This window comes from Zootoca vivipara, chromosome 4 (assembly GCF_963506605.1).
Source record: "Zootoca vivipara chromosome 4, rZooViv1.1, whole genome shotgun sequence".
Classification (NCBI taxonomy): Eukaryota; Metazoa; Chordata; class Lepidosauria; order Squamata; family Lacertidae; genus Zootoca; species Zootoca vivipara.
In genome coordinates, this window is record NC_083279.1 from 76,364,382 (window position 1) to 76,383,986 (window position 19,605).

At 41.3% G+C, this 19,605-nt stretch overlaps 1 protein-coding gene across 3 annotated transcripts in view; it reads left to right on the top strand.

Annotated features, from left to right (window-relative positions):
- STARD13 (StAR related lipid transfer domain containing 13) overlaps positions 1-19,605 on the top strand; it is a 134,281-nt gene that overhangs the window by 76,697 nt on the left and 37,979 nt on the right. For all 3 annotated transcript variants that reach the window (XM_035115924.2, XM_035115923.2, XM_035115926.2), the window contains exons 2-4: positions 4,202-4,273; positions 7,507-7,588; positions 10,978-11,041. In XM_035115924.2, coding sequence (XP_034971815.1) covers positions 4,202-4,273; positions 7,507-7,588; positions 10,978-11,041 — 218 coding nt within the window. The remainder of the gene's footprint in view (positions 1-4,201; positions 4,274-7,506; positions 7,589-10,977; positions 11,042-19,605) is intronic.

Here is a 19,605-nt window from a genome sequence, read left to right on the forward strand (position 1 = left end):
TGATTTATTCTGCCGATTTAATAGCCACAAGGGATGGGAATGATTAAAACTTTAATAATGTATAATGCCGAGCCTCTGTACAAAGTCAACACTGTGTCGTCAAGACCCCTCTTGTTTCCAATAAACTTGATCTCATAATTTACGAAGCATTCTGAGCTCTTAATGGGAGGAATTGAAAAATAGGAAACACTAAAATAGGAAACATGAAGGCCAAGGAAGCCAAACTTGGTAGCAATGTATCACTAAGTACATTTCTTTTATCTGTGTAGTAGCTATTTGGAACTTAGTAGCTTGCAGACATTTTTGCAACCCGAACCTAAATCAATGCAATATGTTGCCTATCCTGTTTTGGAGCTTACAAAAAAGAATACAGTAATAACATCAAGTGCCTAAAATTGCTTGGTGCTGTACAAACCTTAAAAATAAAGCACAGCCCTCCCAAGGCCAAAGGAAGCTGGTCCAGTAGGACAAATGGGGCAGTGCCCCACCAACTTCAGTCTGCCTTTTGCCAGTCCCCAACTGCCTAACATCCTATTGCCCAACAATTGGGGTGTCCCTGCCTGTCATTCGCTCTGGCTCCACCTCCTGTTGATCTCCCTGTATTCCTATTGAACACCAGGCCCCATTGCCATAGGCTTTTCACCTGAAGCTTCCTGGAACTGGGATTTTTCTGGAGCAGATACGGTACTGTAACTAAAGTCTACATAAAACAAATGTAGGAAAAAGAGACTCCTTATGCTATCTTGCTGCTTTTGCAAAAGTTTTATTGCATCATATTTTTTTGGGGGGGGGGGCGGGGGACGACAACAAGCCATGACTGTTCCCAAGACAGGAATATGCACATTTGCTTTTAATGTTGTGGCTCATAAATGTGTAGTCTCAGTACTGTAGTCTTAGCTGGGAAATCTGCATAATCAGGATGTATCCAAGGGAACCAATTTAAGCTTAAGGATGCTTTTAAGAGAAATGATTGTAGTGTTGATTAGAATGGTAGCTCTTCTCAGTTGGGAAGCCTTCATTTGATTTACCATCACTTGAAGTGCTTGAGTTCTCAGGCCCATTCAGATTTTGTCTGTGTTAACCATTTATGCATTATCAGGCTAGTGTTTGTTCAGATATTGGGTTAGTATAGAAGTATATGCTTGAAAGGATATTGAGGTAGGAGGGAAGCTAATGGGTTGTATTCTGCAGGCTTCACCAGTCTGGTGCCATCCAGATGTTTGGATCTCAGCTCCCATCATCCGCAGCCAGAAGCGTGGTCAGGGATGATGGGTGTTGTAGTGCAGCAAATTCTAGAGGACACCAAGTTGGTGAGGGCAGGTATACCGTGTCCACCTGCCAGGCATGTGCTCTTCATTCTCCTAAGGAACTGAGTAAAATGGAATTAATACAACTGTAACACTTCTCCTCTGCCCCCATGTATGTGTGCGCACACACAGTCACTTTTCCATTCACAAATCACCTTTAAAGAGGCAAAAGACTGTGTGAATATCCTCTAAACTTCTTTATATAAAAGACTGATAGGTACAGGGTTACCCAGTGACAGCAACAATGGAGGCCTGGCTGCCCATGAGTCACAACGAAAGAGGGTTTAAGAAACCAAATTGCTGCATTTATTGGAGTCCTACTGGTACTGTTACATTCTGCAAAGGGTCCGAGAACAAACAGAAATGCCACTTTGGAGGTCATACTTCTTCGAATCATTGTTTTACTAATTGCATCGCAGGGTGTGAAATCATTTTAATGCTTTCTATATTTGAAAATCTCATTACCAGGATTCAATTGAGCGTGCACGATACCACATACATGCACTCGTTTCAATTTACGGTAACCTTTGAGGTGTTTATATGAGATTTATTTATTTAAAAATACCAGCACTACAAGTTATCATGTGGTTGTTCAGAGATGCCTATGCATCGTTTCTGGGACACTTATGGAAACGTTCCAATGACATGGAATCTCATCCCCTACTTAACAATATTCCCCCACTGTATCTGCTTTGGAACAAGCAAGCATTGATTTTCATTTTCATTTTTGACAGCAATAACAAAACCCTATGTAGAAAACTAAATGCAGCAGAACCACTCGGCTCAATCACATATCCTTGTTAAAAGCCTTTCCTACCTCCTTTTGCAAGAGCAATATTGAACTAGTTCAAAGGAGACAGAGTTGACTCCACACTCCGTAAGATGTGATGCATGGCATGCTGATAGAACTATTTGTGCAGTCAAGTGACAGCACTCAAGGATCTTTTACTCAGTGTGGATCCTTCATCAGTCCAGGGATGAGACTCTTTCACACATTTTATTGATTCACTGATTCCTAGCTGTGTGCATTAAAATAGCCCTTGCACTCTCTTTCTCTCATGCACAGACACATTCTGCTAGCATAGTCACTTAGTTGCACTAGTTGAAAGGAGACATAACAATATTTTGGTTAAAAAAGAAGAAGTGTTGATAAAGTTTTACAAGAGTTTTTACCTCTCCCAGCAACTCTTCATCGTTATTTATTACTTATACCTCAATTGCTGCACAAAAGATAAACAGTTTGGAGGTTTCTTTCCCCACAACACAAGAGTGCTTTGCAGATATGACAAAAATTGGAACCTAGAATATAATCTACTGTATATTCTAATCTATACGGCTGTTGGGAATTGTACAGTTTATTTGTTCTGTAAACCTGGATTTACAGGGGACACAGGTGGCGCTGTGGGGTAAACCACAGAGCCTAGGGCTTGCCAATCAGAAGGTCGGCGGTTCGAATCCCCGCAACGGGGTGAGCTCCCGTTGCTCGGTCCCAGCTTCTGCCAACCGAGCAGTTCGAAAGCACCTCAAAGTGCAAGTAGATAAATAGGTACCACTACAGCAGGAAGGTAAATGGTGTTTCCGTGCACTGCTCTGGTTCACCAGAAGCAGCTTAGTCATGCTGGCCACATGACCCTGAAGCTGTACGCCAGCTCCCTTGCCCAGTAAAGTGAGATGAGCGCCGCAACCCCAGAGTCGTCCGCAACTGGACCTAATGGTCAGGGGTCCCTTTACCTTTAAACCTGGATTTAAAATAGGTGGGATATAAATGTGATGATGATGATGATGATGTAGCACACTTTTTCTTTTTGTCAAATATGTAATGAAAAATATTGGATCATGGTGGAGCTATCACCCTTTCAGTTAAGAGCTACATTGTTGTTAAGAGTGTCACGTAGACTGCTTTCAGGTGCTGTGATAATCTGACAACAAGCTCCCTCCTTAGCTCTCACAGTTTATTGTTTTGCCTGAACCTGGTTTAATTTTAACTATGGTTAGCCAACTTCAAACTATTGATTATGCTGTTGGTTTGTTTCAACCAACCGCAGTTCAGACTAACCAAGGTTTAGGGTTCAGACATAACATTTCCCGTACATTGCGGGTTTTTTAAAAATGAAGCTAATGTTTGTGAAGCCCTCCTCTTGACTGGGCTGGAAGGGGGAAAAGAGAGCACTTGAGCCCAAGGCTTGCTGCAGCTCATTCCCATCGCAATGAATTATTATTTATAATGATGTCCACATGCAGTCTGATGATTTATCTGATGTCAAAACGAGAATTCAACATACTAACAGGAGACTGATGGAAGTTACTTTTTAAAAAATAGGTTTGATAAATAAATCTTAATTATGTGTCCTAATAAAGAATCCATGAAAGCCCTGGACTTATATGTCTATCATTGGGAAGTTGCGTGGTTTTATCGAGCAAAATGTGTTTTCTCCCCAGGTTGCTGAAAATATGACATTATTGGCATGAAAAGCCTATTATTATTATTATTATTATTATTATTATTATTATTATTATTATCATTATTATTCCATAATTAGTGGATCTGGCTTTTTAAAAACAGAACCGAATTTAGTATGAAAGGATACAGAAAAAAATTCAAAAATTCCTTCAGTAGCACCTTAAAGACCAACTAAGTTGGTCTAGTTGGTCTTTAAGGTGCTACTGAAGGAGTTTTTGAATTTTGTTTCGACTCAGACCAACACGGCTACCTGTAACTAGAAAAAATTCACTTTGAGAGAAAATCAAAATTCTTTGTCCTGTCACATTTGTGACAGAACCTTATTTTTCCATGCACACTGCTTACGTTGTGAGCTGTATTTCTGTTAACTGTGGCCTAAAAGTACCAAAGGCATCAAACTCAGGATTAACACTTTCCATTTTTTCTTACCCAGAAATTGAGGCGAAGGAGGCCTGTGACTGGTTGCGAGCTGCTGGATTCCCACAGTATGCACAATTGTACGAAGGTATGTTTTGGGGGCAGTGCAACAACTGCTCCACTTTTCTCAAATTGTAGGGGTAGTCTTGTTGGTGGGGAGAGCATCATGTTCAATTGAGTGTCTCAGCACTGAACCAATAACATTTACCATCTTCCAAAGCAGATAGAACAATATTTTTTAGACTTCATCCAGGCGAAACAGAGTCGCTGTTTCAGTCAACAGGAGAAGCAATTCAGGGTACAATCCTATTTTAAAGACCATGTTCTCAGTTTGGGTTGCTTGTGGACCCTGTTTTGCTTCTGGGGAAACAGGTAGTCACAGGGCCATAGAAGCCCTAAGCATTTAAAAGATTTTGGTGGCCCCATATAGATCTAATTCAAAATATAATCAATTATAAACTTTGAAATAAATGTATGTTTTTTAAATGATACAAAACAGAGTATGTTATTCTCTTGTTAATTATGCTGTTTTAAATACATATTTTATATTTGACTTCCCTTAGTAATGTTTTCTTTTGAAATAACTTTGCTGTGATAAATGTGCATTCTGTAGTTGATCTCCTTATTTTGAAATCTTGAACGTAACATTTTAGTTTCCCGTTAATTGTGTTGCCTTGAATGTATACTTTCTACTGGATATCCCGCAAAAAATGAAGAGTATATTTTTATATGCCACAGTGGCAGCAAGAGTTCTTATCGCTACAAAGTGGAAGAGTGATGAAATCCTTTCTATTCATGAATGGATCCAAAAGTTAACAGATTATGTGGAGTTAGATAGTTTATCAGAAAAAATAAAGAACAAACCAAAACAGGAATTCATCTCAAAATGGGAAGTCTTTAAAGTTTATTTGAAAAACAATTACAGTAGTTTAAACTCTGTCGCAGCGTTTGAATAAATTTAGTAGTAGATTTAAGAAAGATCTGAAACCTTAGATAAATCAATAATTAGTTAATTTAAGACAAAAACGTGTATTGGCAACAAATAATAGATAATTGAAATAAGGAATGGATGGGAGGTTGGGTCTATAGTCCAAGGACCGCTTTTTGTTTTATTGATTTGTAATTAATATTGTCCTTATCATGGTTTGGTTTGTATTTCTTGTCTTGTTGGGGTGTTTTGTTTTTCATCTATCAAAAAAAAAGAAAAAGAATGTATACTTTATATTTGACTTCCTTCAATAATGTTTTATTCTGGATTATTTTATTTGATGTTTGTAACTGCCTTGAGATATTTTTCTTAAAAATATATAGTGGTATAGAAATAAACTAATAATAATAAGCTTCGCAAATTTCAGCTAGTGAAAAATAGCGCAACCAATAATTTTATTGTTTCCCCCCCTCTTTGTAAACTGCTTTGAGGTTTTTTTTACAATCAAGAGGTGTATAGATTTTATGAATCAAATAAATAAACATTACTTAAAGGTAAAGGTACCCCTGACCGTTAGGTCCAGTCGCAGACAACTCTGGGGTTGCGGCGCTCATCTCGCTCTATAGGCCGAGGGAGCCGGCGTTTGTCCACAGACAGCTTCCGGGTCATGTGGCCAGCATGACTAAGCCGCTTCTGGCATACCAGAGCAGGTCACGGAAATGCCGTTTACCTTCCCGCCAGAGCGGTACTTATTTATCTGCTTCCACTTTTTTGGCGTGCGTTCGAACTGCTAGGTTGGCAGGATCAGGGACCGAGCAACGGGAACTCACCCCATCATGGGGATTCGAACCGCCGGCCTTCTGATTGGCAAGCCATAGGCTCAGTGGTTTAGACCACAGCACCACCCGCATCCCTAAAACATTACTTACAAATCCCTAAATGCATTGGGGCCAAGCAATTTGAAAGTCCTCTTTCTCCCACTTGCTGTATTTTTCCATGTATAAGACAAGGTTTTTTCCCTTTAAAATAATGTCAAAAATTAGGGGGCGTCATAATATGGATAGTGCTGAGGGTGGATTGGCGACAATCTTGAATCTCCAAAAATAGGGGGCGTCTTATACATGGGGCGTCTTATAGATGGAAAAATACAGTAATTCATCAGGAGGCCCTCTGTGAATCACACTGCAAATACGAAGTCTGTTTGGCTGGGATACAGGACCAGGTGTTTTTTGCTGTGACACCAAGGTGGTTGGCCCCTTATCCTTTAGCATATTGACTGCTTTCCCAAACCTTTGTTGGTTTGCTTTAGTCGCCCACCCCCCACCATTCTGTCACTGCAATGCCTGGTTTCTGGTACTGTTTCACAGACTCTGTATTATTAATTTTTGTGACCCTCGGGGGATCCCAGCAGGGACTGACAGGTGCGATATACTTTATAATATACAGTAAGGCTGGGAGTTCATGATACTGTGTTTCATTGCTGTGTGACGAGAGTGTTTGTCCCGAGTTGGTTATAGTTTTAAGAGCTGTGTGGTACAGCAGGGGGCGCTCTCTTCAAATGACTTTTCCAAAAAATGTAACATTACACTTTTATAATTAAAGACAGCTGAGTGGAGGTGGAGTGTTGTGCCACTTGTTGTTAACAATGCCACACCTTTGGTCTTGTTGGTTTCCATGTTGGGTTACATCTGGACCTTAAAACAAATGAAGCCCAAACCAAATGATGTTTGGTTCCACACAATCGGAAATTGCACAAATGTGTTGTTGTTTTTAAGTAATACAAGGTGCAGGGAGTTGGGGGACACACACACAATCTGGACTGGAGCCTTAGTTGTTAGGAGGGCTTTAACCCTTTGCCTTCCACCCTGCAGACTTTGCCTGAATCAGAAAAGCCACAGCTGTATTGGAAGAAAAATCCCCTAGTTGCCCAAATGCAAGTTTTTCTTACGATGCAAAAAGAAAGAAAGGGGTTGATTTGGATTGTGGATTGGATTGTGGATTGGATTTCCTATCACCCCCAGCCAACATGGCCAAAGGTCAGGGGTGATGGGAGTTGTAGTCCAACAATATATGGAGTGCACCAAGTTGGAGAAGGCTGGAATGGTCAACAGCAACTGTAGTACTGATCAGTATTGCTTTGTTATTAGGAGACTGAAATATAAACCATCTGATTTCTTACTGTAGTTGGATGATGACATGCTGATGTTTCCTTGGTTGACACATTTCAACAACTCCATTTGAACTTGGAAAAGGAAGTGATGTTATCAGAAATTAAATGTGTAGGAGATTTTGGTTTCCCCCCTCTGTTTGCAATTTAGTCTGGAATCCCATTCAGCTCCTCTTGGAAGAAAATCTGTTTCCCACTCCAGTAACAGGTGCTTCTTCTCTTGTAGATTCCCAGTTTCCTATTGACATTGCTGCTGTAAAGAAAGACCATGATTTTCTTGACAAGGATCTTGTAGAACCTCTTTGTAGGTAAAGTGCATTTTTAATTTATTATTATGATGTTTATAGTGTTGCAAAGCATGCAGACGACGTTGTTTCGTGTATTATCCCTGCCTCCCAACAACATATCTGTGATGGAGATGATAAGGCTAAATCCAGGTTGGGGGAGAGCCTGGTTTGTGTGCTAGAGTGAGTACTCTGATCCCCTGCAAAGGAGGAGGTGAGCTTTGGTGTCAAGAAGTGGTGGGCAGGAGTAATATGCTTAATTCTACTACCACCACCCCACTTTTTTCAGCACCCCACTTTTCCTTCATCCAAGATACCAGGCCCACCTTTGCTGCATTGTGGGAGAAATCAGCTGGGGTGGGAGGGCAGTTGCTGCGGTAAAGGGGTAGCCAGAAGTAGAGTTAATTACCCCTCCTGACTAGAAGTTCTTTGCTGAGAATCATACCCTTCCTACGCATACTCTTAGGTAAACCATTGCCATTGAAGTCGCCAAGAGCATTTCCCCAAAGCCGTTGTGTCTTTGCTGTAAAGGAAACTTAATCATTGCAGAGTTGCACTGATGCAGGAGATCTCTTGTATTGCTGCAAATGTACCCTGGGCATAGCACTGCATTTACTGCCTGTGACCCTGACATGCCCTTGGCCAAATTCCTTTGCAGCTGCTCAGTAACAGCTGCAGGCTGGAGTCATAGGGAGTTAGGATTCCGATCGATTTTAAGGTGTCAGAAAATAACAAGGAAGCAGGGCAAAAGGCCACCCAAAAGGCAGCCTGGTTTTTGGAGGTTTTACTCTACAACATTCTTATATTTAGTGCTGACCATGTGGCTTTTGAGAGTGGACAAAGAGTCTAGACATTTTCCTCTTCGATCTCAAGGCTTTTCTGCAGTGAACTCCATATCAAACATGTTCTAGGTCTTATGGCTGATATATGCTCCCAAGTTTCTTTTTTTAAAAACACAACACTTTAAGCATTATTTATGAATGGGTACACACTGGCATGGCTGTAGCTTCTACTGTCAAAATGCAGGCAAGCAACAATTACAATCAAAGGTTGGGTGGCCATCTGTCATGGATGCTTTAGCTGAGATTCCTGCATTGCAGGACTAGATGATCCTTCGGGTCCCTTCCAACTCTACAATTCTATGATTCTATGAATCAGGGCACCTACTTGTGTTGCATTTTTCACAATTACATATTTTATGCATATAATGAATGTTGCTATTGATGCATATTTTTTGTACTTGTGGGAAACAGCTTCCAACAGAGTCCAAAACATAACACACAAAAGCAAGCTTTCGTCATTGATCAAAATATAATTGCCTATTGTTTCTGGGTTTGGAATTACTCTTGCCAAGGTTTCGACTCTTATTCCAATGACAGATGTACACAGATGGAGAATTCTGTCTTCTGCCATTGGCACGTCAAGAGGGTGCGAGAAATCCAGGCAGGCTGTATTTAATTGGAGACTCTGGAGACATAAAGACAACCATTAATCCTTTCATTTCATTGGAACAATCTGTTTCAAATGCTGGAAGGACCCCAGAAGATATGTCATCATCTTTCTGCTTTAAAATGTGGATAGTTAAATTAGTAAGCTTGAAATTGGTCATAGGCTTCACAGAAAATGTAACCTTGAGTCTTAAGGAAAGGAGTATCTTTTAAGGGAAATATTGGAGCAAAATGTGGACAGGAAACTATTGCTGTTTTCAAGTAGCTGAGAACTTTATGAGATTAGTTCACTGATAATAGTGACACCATTGATGGGGTCTGTAGAAAACAGGTTATTTGATTGAAAGCTCTGCAGACCATGGTTACGCCATAGAACTCTTCCAAGAGCAAGGAGCTCTTGTGCTGAAGCTACATAGAGCTGAGGTCAGAGTTAAACGATAATGCTTTTTGTGGGTGCATGTTAAAAGTGGTTTGAGAGAGACCTGATTGCCTGTGGGGTGCAGCTTATCCTATTATCACCTCTAATAAACAAATAGATTCCCAACCTCCAGGTTTGTAGTGTTTCTAAAATCTACAAAATATTTTGACTAGAAATACAACAGGAATATGTATACCCCCAAGACAACTATGGGGTATACATGCCTTTTTCTATTCTTCCCCAATATTGCCTGTTTCCAATATTGAGTTTAGTTTAAGAGGTACTATAGAAATTATGGGTGGGTGTTTTTTTATTAAAAAGTCTTATTCTTAAAAATAAGTCCAACTGCAATCTGTGCACTTTTGTTCATGTTTATTGCTTCGTATTGTAGTGAGAAATTAGAGGTACAGACAATTATTTCATTATTAAGATAGATTTCGATTTTTTGTTGCAGCCCAGTGTTGATTTCATTTTCTTTCTAATACTGGGATTGTGTAAATGCCCTTCAGGTTATGACAATCTATAAGATTCAAGCAGGTGGGCAGGGGTATTTATTATTTTTATTTATTTATTGAATTTATATACCGTCCTGTGCTTGAAGGCCTCAGGGCGGTTCACAGAATAAATTCAATAATTAAACCACAAAACACACAATAAAAATAAAACAACACCAACCCAATAACAACCCCCCCCCCCCGAAAAAACCCACATTTTAAAAGGGCACAAGGTGTCAATCAAATCAACCAAAGGCCTGGTTAAAAAGAAACATTTTTGACTGGTGCCTAAAAGTGTATAATAAAGGTGCCAGGAGAACTTCCCTGGGGACAGCATTCCACAGATGGGGAGCCACCGCAGAGAAGTCCCATTCTTGTGTTGTCACCATCTGGACCTCTCGAGGAGGCACACAAAGAGGGGCCTCAGAAGATGATCTCAGGGTCCGGGTAGGTTCATATGGGAAGAGGCTGTCCTTGAGGTATTGTGGTCCTGAGCTGGGTAGAGTGACAAAGAACATGGGATTTGCCTCAAAATTCCATTTCTGGTTGAGATTATAGGTATCCCATTCTCAAGCCACCAAACTAGTTGCTACATTATCTAAATTGCAGATACAGTGGGACCTTGGTTGTCGACTTAATCCATTCAGGGCGTCCGTTCAACTCCCGGAACCTTTCAAAAAACAAGGTTGTTTTTTTCCAATTGGCTACAGGAGCTTCCTGCACTCAATCGGAAGCTGCGGAAGCTGTGTTGGACTTTCGGCTTCCAAAAAACGTTCGCAAACCAGAACACTTACTTCCAGGTTTGCGGCATTCGGGAGCCAATTTGTTCGGTAGCCAAGCCGTTTGACAACCAAGGTACCACTGTATATTCATATTTCTGCACCCCAGTCTCGTGGATAGGAATTAGCACTGCATATTTCACTACCAGTCTATCTTTACAGGAAGTTGTTTGAAGTTCTGTCCATAAAGAGAGAGAATGGGAGAAATGTGCAAGGTCATAAAGGGCCAGTTGATTCATGAGATGCTAATCTTCGGATTTTGCTTTGCTTCTAGACGTCTGAACACACTGAACAAGTGCGCCTCAATGAAACTCGATGTGAACTTCCAAAGGAAGAAGGCAAGTAACTATGGATTTGGAAATGTCTCTGTAGTCCAGGGCTTTTGAAACCTCCTAAAATTACAGCTAGGATTGATTCCAGGCTTAAACACTTAAGCGCTAATACCCCGTGAACTAGTCGGTAGAAACTGACTTGTATATTTGGCATTGTTTAAAGTGTAAGTGCTGAAGGTGTTTGATGCCAGACTGTGAGAGGAGAAGATCATAACTAGCCATTGCCTTGCATCACCTGGCAAATTAAAATTTACCAAATGGCCACACAAATTCTACACACACATAACGCAACAGCACTGGGTCGAAAGGAAATCTTTGACTACAGATGAAGGCCCTACATCATTATTATAACCCCCATAACTATGTGACAGCTATCTTTCTAAAACACACCAGGAAGCAACCATCAAAGAAATTGCCAAAAGGAGAGGCCACATTTTAAGATGCTGAAAGAACTTATTTACAGCCTAGTGGATTTTGGTCAAAAGGGTTCATCCAGGCACTTTCAACAAACAGGAGTACAATACTTATGCAGTAGTAGTAACAGTTGTAGTAATAAAGGCCTAAAAGCATAATGTCAGTGTTAAATATACTAATAGCCTGGAAAGCACCTCAAAAGCTTTTAAAAAAACATTAAACATGCCAAAATAAAGTTACAAAAATTTGTGCAATTAAAAAAGCTTACTCGTAAAACGCTTTACTATAAACTTCAGGACATGCATATCTGCAGCTATTTCAAACTATATTATTCAAATATACCTTACAGGTATCTGGACAACATCTTCTTAAACCATTCAAATGCAGCGGCACAGGCATATCTCACACTAAAATGCAAATGTGTGGTCTTCTTGTAAAGAACATATTGGTTACAAACATTTTTGACAGCCAGGGACCATCCCCAAATGTCCAGCTTACAGGCACGCTCAGGGAGTGTCAAGAAAAAGCACATAATTGTATTTCTGATGGAGAATTGAGCTGCCGCCAATGTCTTTTGAAGCTGGGGATCATTACCAATGCCATTGCACTCGAGTTATTGAAGAAGATATTGTCCAGATATCTGTTCAAGTATATCATGGAATCGTAGAACTGTTAGACTTGGAAAGGGACCACACAGATCATTCTAGTCCAACCCCCTGCAACCCTGAAATTAAGACTCAAACCCTCAACCCTGAAATTAAGAGTCTCATGTTCCAGCAACTGAGCTACTGTATATGTGAATTAAATGTTTTCAAATAGCTGCAGATAGGCATGTCTTGAAGTCTCTAAAGTGTTTTTAGAAGATTTTTTATAAAAATTTATGCACCTCTTGATTGTGAAAAGCCTAAAAATGGTTTACAAAAATATTAAACAAGAGAATCAAGGAAAAAACAACAACCATACTTTAAAATTACCTCAGCTTTCTAAGCATCTGGGTAGGCTTGCCTAAACAAGAATGTTGTTAGCAGGCGATGAAAAGCGTACAGCTAGATTTTTCTCATCCATTTCATCGCTGCGCCCAAGCAATGGCCCAGGGACTCCACAACCTCTCCCAATTCAGATGTTGTTGAGAAACAGAGTTGTGTTATCAACATGCCGATGGTCAACCTCGCCCTGAAACTCCTAATGACCACTCCTAATGTTGATATTAAATAGCACTATTATAAATACACATTTGTGTATCTTGGATTTCAGCATGCTTAATTTTATAGAAAAGTTACAAGTCTTGTGGTATTTTTAAGGACATTAATATATATAGATAGATATCCAACACCATTGTTCTGTAGGGGGTGGCACTGCGGCTCTACTGCTTGCCAGTAGAGAGGGAGGGATGCAGCCGTGGTGAAGTTCACACACTGAAAACTCACCAGCACAGCCAGTCCAGTGCTCCTCCTGGTGCGCTTGCGCCCTGCCAACCTCCCTGTGACCCACTGGAGGTCAGGGGAGCGGCAGTGCTCTACCATGCCATGTACGACTGATTGTTGCACATTCGTTTGTTGTCTGTCTGTTAGAGAGAGCCTCTGAATAAGGCCCCTTGGCTGAAATACATTGTGCTATTAATAAATATTCACCAGCACTTTGAAATGCAGTCTCTCTTTTTGCTGTCTTTCAATCCGCTTCCTCCTGCCCGCTGTTGTCGTCTGCTCAGAATTATTCCAGAGTCTTGAACGCACTTGCATATCAGAAACTGTGGGAGAGAGACTTTGACAAACGAACAATTCTCAACAGGCTTCTCGAAATGCAAGGGCAAAATACGTGTTGCCTAGTTAAGAAGGTACTTCCCTCACGGTGTAGTCTGATGCCATGTGACCATAGGACATGATCCGCTGCCAGATAAAAAGCCGATAACATTTTTCCAATTTTTGTGTGTGCGTGGTGACTTATTAAAATAAAGCTCGTCATGTTTACAACCTCCTTGTGTAACACAGGCATTATTTAAGGCTTAAGGGGTTTCAGCAAGGAATGCAGAAAATGTCTTGTGATATGGGGAATTTTGTAACGGAGCCAACAACCTTTTATTTACAAGGCACTCCCCTCCCAGGGGCATTTTCTAATCAGTAGTTAGCATAGTGTAGTACATTGCCTTAAGAAACATTGCGCACATCTGATTCTCTCTCAGGAGGCTTGATTAATTCTTCTCAGTGGTGTTACTGACGGTGGCAGTGCTTAGAATGGGGCAGGAGACAAGGGAAGATAATGGAATGGGGTGCATCCTCATTTCTTCTCGGCTGGACCTAAGATGGACATCGTTGTGTCTGGCCTAATTTGAAATTAAACACCTCCCTTCCCTCCTCTCTCCCTTTCAGGACTGGTGGTTCAGGACCCCAGTCTTAAACACACTTCAGATTAAAGATAAAATGTGTCTTCATAGTGCTGCAACCCCAACCCTCAGATGAGCATACCAGCAGATTGAATGTTGGCATCTGCCTTGGCCCCATCTGCCTGCTCATGCCTTCACTTGCCTACGGTTGTCTCCTGCGCCTCCTCTTCCTGTTGGAAAAAGTTAGCAAAGTGCCCTGCACCCAGGTTCCTAAATACGGAGGAGAATGTGCTGCTTCCATTTCAGACCCTCCGCTCTGGAGTGCCTTTGTAAATTTCTCCAGCTGGAGACAACAGCAGGAGTGAGCAGGCAGGGAGAGGTAAGATGGGTGAACTTGAGCAATTTTTGATTTGCTGGTATGCTTTTCTGACACTTGAATTGTGGCTAAGGAAAGCACTGTGACCTGATGGCTTGTTTCACATCTCTGTTCATCGTAGGCACTTGTTCTCATCGGGCTCAGTCATTGCACCTCAGTCTTCCTCCCCTTACTCTGCTGCCTCCCTGTGTCAAATTTTAGAGTTTAAAAAAATCTAGGACAGCAACGTGTTCTTTTATTGTGTGTGTGTGTGTGTGTGTGTGTGTGTAAAACTGAAATTGCTTCTTTCTCCTTCTGGGATTAGTCACATTGATGATCGTAGCCAATCAGCAATCACCTTGTAGATAAAGGGATGCCACAATGTAGTAAATCTTGATGTAGAGCTTGCTCCCATGTAAGTGTTCATAGAATTTCAAGCGTAGCCAATCAGTGTTGACATAACTGAGAACAAGTGAAGGCAACTGAAAATGAGAACGAAAAAGATAAAAGCAAAGACCAGAAAAGTAAAAATAAAATAAAAGCAAAGACCAGAAAAGCTTTATCTTACAATGCAGACAAGGAGGCAAATATGCAGAATTGGAAAGAATGCTAGAATGTTGGTAACATGGGGTGCTTTGGGTTGGAGAAGGTTGCAAGTGGCATATACACTGGATAAACATTCCTAACATCTGCAGTCCGCATTATGGGATGCAGGTGTTGCAGTGCAAGTCAGCTGTGGTATTAGCTACCTGGTGCCTCTTCCTCAAGATACCATTTCCCCCTACTTCCTACTTAGTGCTACAGTCCCCAGCGGAAGCTGCTGTTTGGTTGTGGCCTCAGAAATCAGTTGCAGACAAAAGAAATATGGTTAGGCAGTGACTCACAGTTATTTTATAGTTCTCTCTTCCACTGCATATCTGTAAGGATGGAAAATATCTCATCACATAATGGTTACTGCCTCTCTTTAACAACTCTGTTTGCCATTTATTATGTCTGGGACATAAAGCCAAGCAAGCACTGATGGTTAGAAAGCTTGGAACAGTTATATTCCACATCTCCTTGAATGTCTCAGAAAAACAGCAGTCAATTAAGCTGCTGAATAGCCTAGCGCTGAAGGCCAATCAAAGATGGAAGATATAAATGGGTCACTGCAAGGCGTTCTGGGAGAGAAGATGAGGCAAATCTGTAATCCAATTGAAATCAGTGGGGAAATTAACACATAGTTCTACATAACAAACTGTTAGCGCCCGACATTAAACTTCATTTGAAGCATATTCTTATGTTTTGAAATCCTCTTGAAGAAAATTTGCCCTTAAGTTATTTGGATAGACACAAAGCTGCAGCTGGAATTACTGTCTTCCCCAGCTGTAGGGTCACAGCCCTTGTGAAGGAAAAATGTGGGAAAATCCATTAAGACAGCTACACTCATGCATTCTGCTGGCACCCACATCCACCTGAGGAAACAATGTTTTCAGTTCTAGCTTTCTTCTATTTTTAACCAGCTCTAAAGATGCTAAGTATAGAACGTTCTTTCTGAGCCTTTACAATTTGGCAAACACTGTCGGCCTTCCTGAGCTAAGCCTTCATCTCATTCATAATGGCGAGCTGTGCACACTTTTTTGTTACTCGTCTAGATGTGTCTTATCCTAAAAACAGAAAGCGGGTGCAGAAGTTGAGTGAAGTCAAGCTTCCTGGCTGAACGGCTATTGGAAACTGGGTCTCCATAGTAGAAGTCCAACTTTCTAACCACGAGACCTCACTAGTTATTAGCTGCATACAGAGGACTTGTGTATATAAGGAATCAATGTACAGCTCTCACCACTCTGAAGGCAATATCACAGATGGGCCTGGCCCTTGGCTTCACTCAACACTGTGGCTACTTTCCTTGACCGCTGTATTGTCTTGGATTCAGACATAAAGAGGGTGGGGACAATCATTGATAGGCCACACATGAACACACACTGTCTGTGGGCAATGTGTTGTGTGGGAAGTGGTTCAAATTCAAGGGATCAGGTGTACTTGGTCAGTGCTTCAGACATCTGCAGTCACAGGCGCCATCTTAAGAGGATTGAGGGGGCTCACGCATGACACCGCATGATGTCATGTACATGATGCTGCAACAACATGTGGATTGTGCAATGCTATGAGGAGCCATGAGGCAGAACTGAACACCCTCTGAATATTGAAGGGGCTCAGCTTCCTCAAAAAAATACTCTGGGGGCTTAAACTGCCTCAGCCCCTAGGAGCAGGCACTCCTGTCTATAGTGCAGACACTCATAGAATCATAGATTTGGAAGAGACCACAAGGGCCATCCAGTCCCCTGCCAAGCAGGAAACACCATCAAAGCATTCCTATAGAATCATAGAATTGGAAGAGACCACAAGGGGAATGTTTCACTCTGTGCTGGTACTCCCTGATTATGAGGACCAATGAAGGCTGAGTGATCCATATAGCAAGTTCCTCAGAACCAAGCATGGGGGTGTCCTGGGGGGCAAAGTTAACTACTCCTTCGCAGGATAATCCCTGTGAGCATTGCAGTACTGTGCTGGGGAATGTGGGAAAGCATTTAGCTTTGCCCTTTGTCACACACAGAGATTGCACTGGAAGGCTGCAGTCCATCATTTGCTAACCATGAACTCAATTCTGCAAGTGCCAGTTCTTAGGCAGCCAAAATGGCAATATTCATGCACAAGAAGGAACACGCCTGAGAGAAGCCCAGGTGTAAAATTGCCACTGCGAGATAACAAATTCCTTTCATACCGGACAATGGTTTGCTATCTCAGCTGTATTGTTAGTGAATAAAGTCAAATATATCATCACGCTTGGTGATAATTAGTGTCATTTTTGGCAGTTTTCTCAGCTGAAAGGGCCAACTGATTACACACAGAAACTGGCTTATGCTCTTTATTGTTAGATATAATTTTCAGAACAGAGTCAAATTACATTGCCAGCTAGCTTGTTTAACTTGGGATTATCTTTAATTCTGCCAGCACACACTATTGTCAGCTACAGTGGCTGCATTTCGATGATCACATCCCTGCTTAATAAGCTGAGATATGAGTGAACCCTTTCCCCCCTGCTCGAAACTCCATTGATTACCCCTTCAGGCAAGTCATGATTAAGCAAGGAAACTTCTAGTTGACCATAGTTTCCTGGTTTTTTTTTCTGAATTGGGAAACTACAGTTACCAACTTCACAACAAGCCAGGGTATTAAATCAGCTTCAGTAATATTCTGGATTGTTCTGATACTGGCAATAATAGTTTGGTGGTTCAGACAAAACAGGAGGCTCCCCTCCTCCCCCAGCCACTGCACATCCTGAAAAACCCTCTAGGAAGGATCAGTAGAACCCTCCTGAGCAATGTGGGGGTGGGCATGGGGGTGGTAAGTTGTGGGGCAGGGGGCAGATTGGATGGAAAACTTACTTACTGTTGGTCTCTAAGCTGTTGGTCTCTAAGGTGCTACTGGAAGGTTTTTTTAAAATTTTGTTTTTACTTACTGTAAACTTTGTTAATCTATGTAGGATCCAAGCCCATGTCTTTAAAAAAAATCTGGTGACTTCAGTTTATGGGCTAAAGCTTTCCTTCTAAGAGTGGGAATTCTTTCCAGGATGACGATAGTTTCCAACGTCCATAAATAATTGTATGAATTTACAGAGCCCTGAAAAACATAGGTCCTGGGTATCTTAGAGACTGCCTAAACCCTTTTATCCCAGCTCAGTCACTGAGATCGTTTGTAGGTTAGTCATCCTCAGAGTTGGCAAGGCTCATCTGACAGCAACAAGAAACAGAGCGCTTAGGGTCATCAAGCCATTTCTGTGGGGTGCTCTGCCAATAGCGATTCAGCAGCCACCTTCTGTTTCAATCCTTAAACATCTGCTGAAAACCTCTGTACTGCCAAGCTTATGGAGCCATTTAAGAAAAATATATCTGCCATGGTTTGTTGATCTCTGATTAAAAATTTTACATGATTTTTACTGTAGATGTGTATGTTTGTTATAAATGGCTTTGATTTTGTTTCTTAAGAATAGAGATATGAACCTATTTTTATAGATAAATAAATTGGATTTTTCCAGCCAATTCTGTTCTATAAATGCACAGCATGTAGTGCAAAGCATGGGGCTTTGTGGTGGGCAATTAGTGTGTAGTCCACAAAGTCCATATACAGACGTACCTCAGAAGTCGAATGGAATCTGTTCCGGAAGTCCGTTCGACTTCCGAAAGGTTCAGAAACCAAGGCGCAGCTTCTGATTGGTTCCCGATTGCGCAGGCACGCCGGGGGGAAATAGCGGAAGCCGCACCGGACGTTCGGCTTCCAAAAGAATGTTCGAAAACCAGAACACTCACTTCTGGTTTTCAATCGTTCAGGAGCCGGAAGGTTTGACTCCCAAGACGTTCGGGAGCCGAGGTACGACTGTACTGTCCACGAAGAGTTGGTTCCAAGCACAATTTTGCAGAAGCTGCAGCTTCTTCCTTGTATGTTAATGGGACACAGCTATCTCTGGATATAAGAACGATGGGAAGGACAAGGGAAGACTATGTACTGTGTGGAGGACATAGTTAAACTACAGGGTTGGTTCCCACAAGATGTAAGGACGGCCACCGGCTTCAGTGGCTGAGACAAATGAATGGATGGCAAGGCCATCAGTGCTACTCACCACAATGACTATGCTGTGGTTCCACAGCTGGGGACAGTATGTTTCTGAATACCAGTTGCTGGAAACCACAGGAGCGGAAGTGCTCGGTCCCAGTAGCAGAATTTCCACAGGTCAGTGAGAGCTGGCCTGATCCAGCAGAGGGGATTATTTCTTATGTTAATGTGCAAATCGTATTAATTGTTTGATTATTATTTATTATTTTTTGCCCTATTTATAGGCTGTTGTGGTTTTGCTAGGATAATTATAGTGATAGTAACATTTGCTCTTTTTAAAAATTTATTATTATTGTGAGCCACCTTGCGCTCAACATTGCTGTTGGAAAAGCGGGAATCAGATATTGATGTGCAAACTCACAATTTAGATCCATGGGTCCCAGTTCTAGATGTTAGGCACATGGGAATAGCATTCATCTATAATGGATAGTGTGCAGTACCCATAGGTGGCTAGTTTACTAAAGCTTTGCTTATAGCTCTCTTGAGTTTAAACCCAATGTGTTTTTGTTCAACAAACAATCCCACATAGTTTCTGATGGAATGTGGAACTCATTTCCCACCAACTTTAGTTGATGTTAAACAGTATCATAAGTTTTCCCTTTCCAAAACATGTTTTCTGTATGTTTGGTGTATAGATATTATATTACCACCACCACTGACCATATTCTCTGTGAACTGTTTCTCATCTTCCATTGTTCATTTGACATTGTGCAGCACAGTCTTATGCACGTTTACATGAAATTAAGTTGCGCTGTTTAGAATTGCAGCCTATGAGGGGTATTTATATTTGTTAATATGTTTTGGGGCTGGTTGATAGAGGGATCCTAGATT